Source organism: Danio aesculapii, chromosome 17, assembly GCF_903798145.1.
Source record: "Danio aesculapii chromosome 17, fDanAes4.1, whole genome shotgun sequence".
In the NCBI taxonomy this organism is placed as follows: Eukaryota; Metazoa; Chordata; class Actinopteri; order Cypriniformes; family Danionidae; genus Danio; species Danio aesculapii.
In genome coordinates this window covers 45363619-45372232 of record NC_079451.1, presented here as the reverse complement: position 1 = coordinate 45372232, position 8614 = coordinate 45363619, and the positions used below count along the sequence as shown (strand labels likewise).

The following is an 8614-nucleotide window of genomic DNA, read 5'->3' as shown; positions in this document are numbered from 1 at the left end:
GCCTACGACAGACACACACTTCGGGAAATTGGCTCCCTCGTTGCACATCGAAGACCGGACTTTGAATCCCTAAGCTTTTAAGCGTGCTGCTGATGATGTGACAATAAAAGTGATTTGATTTGATTTTCCAGAAGGAAAAAAAGACTACAGGAAACACTGAAAAAATCCCTTGCTCTGTTAAAGATCAATTGTCAAAAATTTGAAAAAAGAATAAAAACCTCACTTCATTTTGCCTTCAATTGTATATAAAAAAGTAGTTATAAATATATAAATAAAATTATAAGTTATAAGTATATAAATAAAAGCAGTTGTTAAACTAATCCAGCTGTTTACATTAGATTAGAGTACTTTCCAGAGCATTAAACAGAAGAGGTTAAACATTACCAGAGTAAATTTAGTATTTAGTTCATTTTGTAGGAAATAAAAGTGGAGTAAAGTATTTCAATAACCGGTTACAATACCTTGTCAGGTTTGGGTTTTTGGTGCTTGTTCATTCGTTCGTTCGTTCATTCATTCATTCATTCATTCAATTCATTCATTCATTCATTCATTCATTCATTCATTCATTCATTCTCCTTAGTCCCTTTATCAGGGGTCGCCACAGCGGAATAAACCGCCAACTCATCCAGCATTTGTTTTACATAACGGATGCCCTTTCAGCCGCAACCCAGTACTGGGAAACACCCATATACTCTCATTCACACACATACACTACAGCCAATTTAGTTTATTCAATTCACCTATAGCGCATGTCTTCGGTCTGTGGGAGAAACTGGAGCACCCAGAGAAAACCCACGTGAACACGGGGAGAACATGCAAACTCCACACAGAAATGCCAACTTACCTAGCCGGGGCTCAAACCAGCAACCTTCTTACTGTGAGGTGACAGTGTTAACCAATGAGCCACCGTGTCGCCCTCTGTTTGTTCACATTAGAGCAATTGCTTTGCAGTATATAAAATAGAGGATGTTAGAAATCAGTAGAATAAATACGGGTACACTTACAATCACTCTAAGAAACACAGGAGGGTAACACATACTGTCCGATTTGATGCACGCACATTAAAGTATTAGGCACATTTTTTGCATTTCCATATAATGAACTGCAACTTCTGGTCACTGATTCATCTCAAAACCAGAATATTGCAAACACAATTTTCCAGCAGGTGTAGAGTCATCTCAAGACAACGGGGAATTCAATCCAATATAACTCGCTAAAACTGTAGCATGCCAATAATCCACAATTACTTATTCAGAGTTTATAAATAAGCCCAACAGAAACAGATTGAGCCACTATATCTGTATCGTTCAATTAAAAACCTTTATTTGTGGTTTTTCAGTGTCACATTAATAATAGAAAAAGACCAGAAGACTAATCAATGAGTGCTTCAGTTACAGTAACAGAAGATAAAATTATCTGCTGGTTTACAAAATACTACTGTAAGACTGCGGGTCCTCAGAAGATCACACGAGCAAGCTCAAACATCACCTACAGAGAGGAAAACGAGAAAAGGAGCGTTTAAATAAACACCTGTAGGACGTAAATCAGGTTATGTAGACATTTCAAACAAAATACAGCAGTTTTTGACAATGAAGCTGATTAGGTTGTATATTATTAATCAGGTATTTAAATTACAGTCAGCTAATTTTGATATTAATGGTGCCATAGAAGGAGAATCTGAATATACCAAGGCATAATAATAATAAAATAATAATAATAATCATAATAATAATCGAGTTCAGCACATAAAAATGACATGCCATGAGCCTCAAACACCATTGTTTCAACATTCTCATGTAAATTCCATTACTGTAAAATCCTCAATAAAAATGACAGATCATTAATATGCACACCCCAGGCTGTGCTTGATTGGCCGCAACATTTCTAGTGAGATTACAACAATAATAATTACCCCCTTATTTCTAAGCTTATCTAAACTTGTATTATACTCAACTGCATGTGTGACTCTTATTTTGAAAACGAGAAAGGCTTTAAAGTCTTCGTGAACCAGAAGTTGCTGAGACTTTTATTTCAGTACGTTGATGAACTTGGTTGTGGCTAGATCGGATATGGATGCGGCTGGAAGTTAACGAGAATTATTTATATTATTTATTAAATTTCCAAGTTTTTGTATTTTATTAACGTCTACCCCCACCCCACCCTAAACCGAACCGTCACAGTACTGTGAAAACAGTAGTTGTACCGGGTATTGTTTATGCTATCTATTAAATTACCTAATAAATTGTATTTTTTAACGCCTACCCCCACCCCAACCCTAAACCCAATCGTCATAGTACTGTAAAAATATTAATTATTGTTATACAGTGTCAGAAAAAAATGCTATTATAATTGATGTGCATATCGCACTTTCAGCCGGCCGCGTATCCGATCTAGACTTTACAGAGGAACTTCCAACTGAAACAGAATATTGAATAGGGGGCGGGGTTTTCTTTTGCACATCATTCATAGCAAACTAACAGTAAGAGAGGGTATTAATCACAACAAACATAACATAGACTATATGGACAATTTATTTTAATAGCTACATATTATATTCACAAATGTAATTTTTATGCAGAATTTTATTTATGATTTAAATTACTCATAATTACTACATTACAAAATGTTTACAAAAAATAAAAACTGAAACTTTAAGGACATTGTAAATATTAGATTACTTGAAAGTTAAAAGTTTTCTAAAGCATCAAGAAAAATAACCTGAAAATGAATGAATCTCCACTTACCGCTGTTGGATATGTGGAAGTTGTACTTACAGTAACAGGGGTAAACTTCCGGTGAAAGGTTTATGTGACTATTTTCAATTTCATAAGATTCCTTTTACAGCATTGATGTTGTAATGTAATTAAAATACAATCAATTAAATAGACTTAAGCATTCATTTAGGTGTTCAAGTGTAAAACGAGATGAAAAGCTGTTTAAATGCAAGCGCCGTCAGTAGCAGAAACTCCATTGAAAATAATGCGATAAAATAAATTTCAATATTTTAAATGCTTGTTGCAGAATAATAGAATTGAATGCAGTGCTTCTTGCCCGGCCTGAGACCCAATTTATATCATATATCAATCAGGCAGAGGAAATCATTCATTTTTAAAGAAAATAGACCTGAAACACAGCGATTTTGTAACCGCATGACAGTTCACCGGAAGGGCTTAAACTGGGTTATTGAAAATTAAAAGTCCTTGTGCATATAAGTTATTCTAAATCTTTATTCTCTAACCTGCAGTATTCTATCTCTAAAATATAAGCCAATATCCAGAAACCTTTTACATTAAATTTAGGTCACAATTTCAACGACTTAAAAAAAAATGTAAAAATTTTTTTTTTACAAAATTAATGTTATAAGCCAAATTCTGGCATATTTGCGTGTGTGTGTAGTAAATGGGTAAAAAAAACTACGAAATATCCACAATAACACAGCATAAATGCAAAGTTGATATGTAAAAGTAAAAAAAATAAAAATAAAATATTTATATATATATATATATATATATATATATATATATATATATATATATATATATATATATATATATATATATATATATATATATATATATATATATATATATAGTTTATCATATAAAAATGTATATTTCATTATTTAATTGCTCTGTAAACATCTGGGTGATAAGCATCAAAGAAACTCAAGTGTGATTTTTTTTAGGGTTAAATAGGTGTATTTCTTATGATTTAGTGTTTTCTAACCTCAATGGTGATGAGCACAACAATCATCCACTCCAGTCTGAGGCTGTGTTTCTCACTGAGGTGATTCCTCATCAGGTCTGTTAGCTCAGTGCAATGCTGTAATTTCTCATTCACTACCTAAAAAACAAACAGTGTGTTGGGATTAATCCAGCGTATGTCCATCAAGAGTTATTTATTTATTTATTTTTTGTTTAAAATGCACAGAAACCAGAAGTTGTGACTGGTTTTTTATTTCCGTATTGTGACGCAGCTCCTAGAGAAACGGAATAATAAAAGAGAAAACACTCTACTGCAAGCTCATTGGATGTAGTAAAATAGGCATTTCATTTAAAACAGGGGTCTTAAACTCAATTTACCTGGGGGCCGCTGGACGCCGAGTCTGGGTGAGGCTGGGCCGCATCAGGTTTTCCATAAGACATTAATAACATTAAAATTAATTTCTAATTAGTTTTTTTTTTTCATCTAATTTTGTGTTTAAAAAATAAAAACAAAGAGATTTGAGAAGATTGGAATTTTTAAACACAAATAAAATGGAAAAAAACAAACAAATTTAAAATTAATAAGAAAGTAAATAAATCAGTAATAATAATAAGTAGATTTACTGTTATCCGCTGTGCTGTTGTTACAGGAAAAAGAAGCAACACTGTGTTGTTGTCATTTGTTTTGGCTACTTTTACATCATATAGAAATATATGTAATGTTCATTGTGTATGATCCACAAATAACAGTGCGACTCTATAATTGGTCCGGGTTACCAGGGACTCTTATTACAGATGGACAGGTGTCAATATGTGACTGCAGATAACTACATTGGCGGCACTGAGTTTCTTACTTTTCTTTTATCCCGTCGCGTACACATCACTTTGATTTCATTTGTCAGAGAGAGAGAGAGAGAGTGGCAAATGATAAATTATAATACAAACTCAACATTGCATATCCTGCAATATGACTATTGCTAATGATCACATTGCGATATCGATGCTGAAAGGATATAAAGAGCAGCCCTAATTACCGCAAACTGTATATCTAATCTTTTCTGTTTGAATAGACTGTATCAGATCGGGCATTTAACATATATAAGTGGGCATGAAGAGTTATTTCGAGCACATTCACTAACCTTGACTCTTCTATTAATATTGAGGAACTGGCAGGTTTTGTCATAGAGCAGCTCCAGATCTTCCCTGTCCCAGTAGAAGTCAGGTGTGATCAGTAAATCAGAGCTCAGGTTGATGCAGTGCCTGGAAAAGTATAAAGAGATTATGACTAGAGGAGTAGATTATCTGTGATTATACGATCCCAAAACAATCCAGACCTCAAAGAAAAGAGCTCTCCTATTTTCTGCATGACGTCAGCCCTCGACAGTTTCACTCTCTGTCCAGACTTCAGCATCTGGCAAAAAAAGAAAAGGTTTATGATTAACATTTTGCATTTTGACAACAAATATTGAAAAAATACATACAACTTATTTAGTTGAAGGCAAAATTATTAGCCCTAGTTTTATTTTTCTTTTCTTTTTTTCCCAAGTGATGTTTACTTCTTAGCCAGCATCAGGACATGGACGCTCTGGGGCGCTGTTTTTGCACATTCTCAGCGTTAATAAATAGATTACATAAAAAAAAAAAACATGAGTAATCTTGACAAACTATACATCAGTCTAAATCTACAACCCTCAAGCAGGCATTGTAGCTAGTAGTTTTTTTAATGGGAAGCTTATAGAGAATGTATTTGCTAAATTTGTGAAAAATGTACAGAAAACGCTTATTAGATATGGAGTAAATATCATCGTAATAATAACACACACATGCATTCATTCCTGTATATCAGGGTTTATTTTGAAAGGTGAGAGTCCACAGAACAACATCGTATCGAACACATTTAATCCACCGAAACAATAGTGTTTAATTATGGATGGCTATTCGTTTGCTTATGTCACCATTTCATCCGGAGACCTATAGTTTACTATGTTACTTACGGTCAAAAACAGCGTTGTTGTAGTAAAAAGCAAGATGATGTCATAGCTTACAGTGTTGCAAATAAAATGAGACCACTGACTGAATAAAAAAATAACGTTATAGTTACTAAAATCCAAACAAAGCAGTGGAGTGTTTTGATGTTCTGCATATACTATCTGTCAGTCACCAGTCAGTCAACATAGTTTAACTGATGGAGGATTTAGCCAATGGTTGTATCACTCTTTTCAAATATGGTGACGTTTATTCATCAAATGGACACGTTGTTGTTTTATTGCACTTTTTACGCTGTCACTGGTTCAGTGACCTGTCAATCATTACACGACGCGAGGCACCTGCCCCGCACATATTTATGCTAACAGTTCAAATTAAAGGCAGAGCGGCTGGTTTGCAAAAAAGGAAACTAAGAAAATGCATTATCAAAAGTTGTGCTCTACTGAAGTGGGTTTGAGAAACTGTTTGAAGCAACGAGGAGAATATTTCTGAGGAGAGCTGATACGAAGATGACGTGGATGAAGACTAACTTCCAGTATTTTCTAACGGTGAGTGTTATAGGCATATTGCATAGAGATTGCATTGAGATTTTTTTTCAACACATTTTCAAACATAACAGTTTGCCATGATGACAGTCCATAATATTGTTTATAGTAGTTTGCAAGATAATAGTATTCAGTTTAAAGTGCAATTAAAAGGCTTAACTAGGTTAATTAGGCAAGTTAGGTTAATGATGTTTTTTCGTGTAGGCAATCAAAGATATATGATTCCATAAGAAGGCTAATATTGAACTTATTGAAACAAGACTTACTCCAGAAGAAAATATAATAGAAAATATTGGTGAGAAATTCCCTTGTTCAGTTAAAAATATCTTGGTGTGACGTTCACTCTGCCCATAATTATTACTTTCAATTAATCTTGTTTGTCTTTTTCCCTTTTCAGTTTTCTATTGGTTCATTTTGATGACGTCAGGAGTTTCCAGTTTCTGACGGCGTTATTGTTGTGTTCTCCTTTGTATATTCCTTTTGATTTTAGTTTGGAGTGGGGCGTCCCAACCTGCTTCAGGTTTGTTTGGTTGTTATTTATTATGTTGTTGGGCTCCCCATTTTTTGTCCCCAATTCTTATCGTTGTCTTCGGCCATTGTTTATTTATATCACGTTGTCTTATGCTGAGTTCAGACTGCATGATTTTAGCCCCGATTTTGACTCACGACAAGTTTTGAGAAATCGCTGACAAATGCCTAAAATCACAGGCAAATCGGTGCTCGTTCCCATGAGTAACAATCACACAGTGTCAACTATCAAAGACACGATCTGAGAGAATGGCAAATGAGTAACTGACGCCCGTGAGACATTTGGCATGCTAGTTTTATTATATTATATATATATTATATATATCTGGACCTGTCAGCGATTCAAATCATGTGGTGTGAAATGTGTTCTAATTGAAATTAACATCATTATTTGATCATTATTTTTCGCTGTAGGCGATCACCTACAGCCAATGAGAGAGCAGCATCCACTAGTATGGGTATCTGCACGTCAGCGGGAGGTTAGGGGAGAAATTAAGGGCATCTTTTCGGTCTATTTAGACCCAAGAAATGGAGGAAAAACTAGTGTAAATTTGGCAGGAGCACCTGTATCTGTTTAACGAGTCATCTGAGCAATACCACAACCGGGTCGAAAATGAAAAAATGTTGAGGATAAATTGCTAATTCCCTTCAAAGCCAGGTGAGCAAAATAAGTTCATTTTTTACCCCACTAAAGATTTTTCTCATTATGTAGTTAACAACAAAAGATAAGCTACCTGACCTTGCGTTGTTTCCGTGCCACTTCTCGTGTGTGTTTTGTTGTGAGAGTAGTTTGGACAAAGTTGTCAGCGATTCTTCCTATTTTAACTTCATGCAGTGTAAAACCCCGTCGCCGATCCATCTTGTAGTGTGAACACAGCAGCGACGGAATGCTTCCCCATATAGTCATGCAGTGTGAAAACATGTGTGACACGGCTACTTTGTAAATCATGCAGTCTAAACTCGGCATTAGGATCACAAGTCTTGTTTAAGTAGGGAGCGTAACACTTGGCAAATAATTGATATAGAATTTAAGTTTCACAGGAGGGCTAATAATTGTGTTTGCAACTGTATGTTTATGCATCGATTAAATATATAGAAATAATTATTCTAACAAAGAGCAGCAAATGCTGGTATTACCTAAAGAGTACATAAGTGGATCTATACCTCAGGAATTGACTGGATGGACTCAACAAAGCTGTCGAGCGAGACCTCCCATATTGCCAGTTTTACTGAAATCAAGCAAATAATACACAAATTAAAGGAGTGACTGATATTAATTAAGCACAGTGTTTGATAAATGTGCAAACATGATCCCACCTGACAGAGATAAAGCATTGGAAAAAGCAAACTTCTCCAGAATAACCTGCTCATAATCCAGTTCTTCACTAAACAGGAAAATCCCGTGGCGGAGTTTTGAATGACCTCTGAACCAATAAATAACAAAAATTATTACATTCAAGAAGTATAATTACGTGTTGGGTGTAATTAGCTACAAAGTAACTAGCTACTGTAATTTCATTACATGTTTACTGGAAGAGTAAAGTAAGGGATTACTTTTCATTTTTAGGTAACTTAATTTCTCATAATATACTTGGCTAAAATACTATATTAATCATTTCTGTATAAAATTTTTTAGAGAAGCAGAATACATGTATCGGTTTTGTGCTAATATATAAAATAATAAATAAACAATAATAATAATTTATTTTAAAAAATGTTAATTACATTTTTTTAAATAAAAATTAATAATAATAATAAACCTGACAAAAGTCTTGTCGCCTATGCAAGTTTTAGGAGCAACAAATAATGACTTGACTTCTAGTTGATCATTTGGTATCAGAAGTGGCTTAT

General features: G+C 34.2%; 1 protein-coding gene across 2 annotated transcripts in view; it reads right to left on the bottom strand.

Annotated features, from left to right (window-relative positions):
* Positions 1-1305: 1305 nt before the first annotated feature.
* The window catches only part of rmnd1 (required for meiotic nuclear division 1 homolog), an 18363-nt gene continuing 11054 nt past the window's right edge, over positions 1306-8614 (bottom strand). For both annotated transcript variants that reach the window (XM_056477662.1, XM_056477663.1), the window contains 6 exons: positions 8081-8187; positions 7928-7992; positions 5039-5115; positions 4844-4964; positions 3727-3843; positions 1306-1488 (listed from right to left, as the gene is read on the bottom strand). In XM_056477662.1, coding sequence (XP_056333637.1) covers positions 1456-1488; positions 3727-3843; positions 4844-4964; positions 5039-5115; positions 7928-7992; positions 8081-8187 — 520 coding nt within the window. In that variant the 3' untranslated portion in view covers positions 1306-1455. The remainder of the gene's footprint in view (positions 1489-3726; positions 3844-4843; positions 4965-5038; positions 5116-7927; positions 7993-8080; positions 8188-8614) is intronic.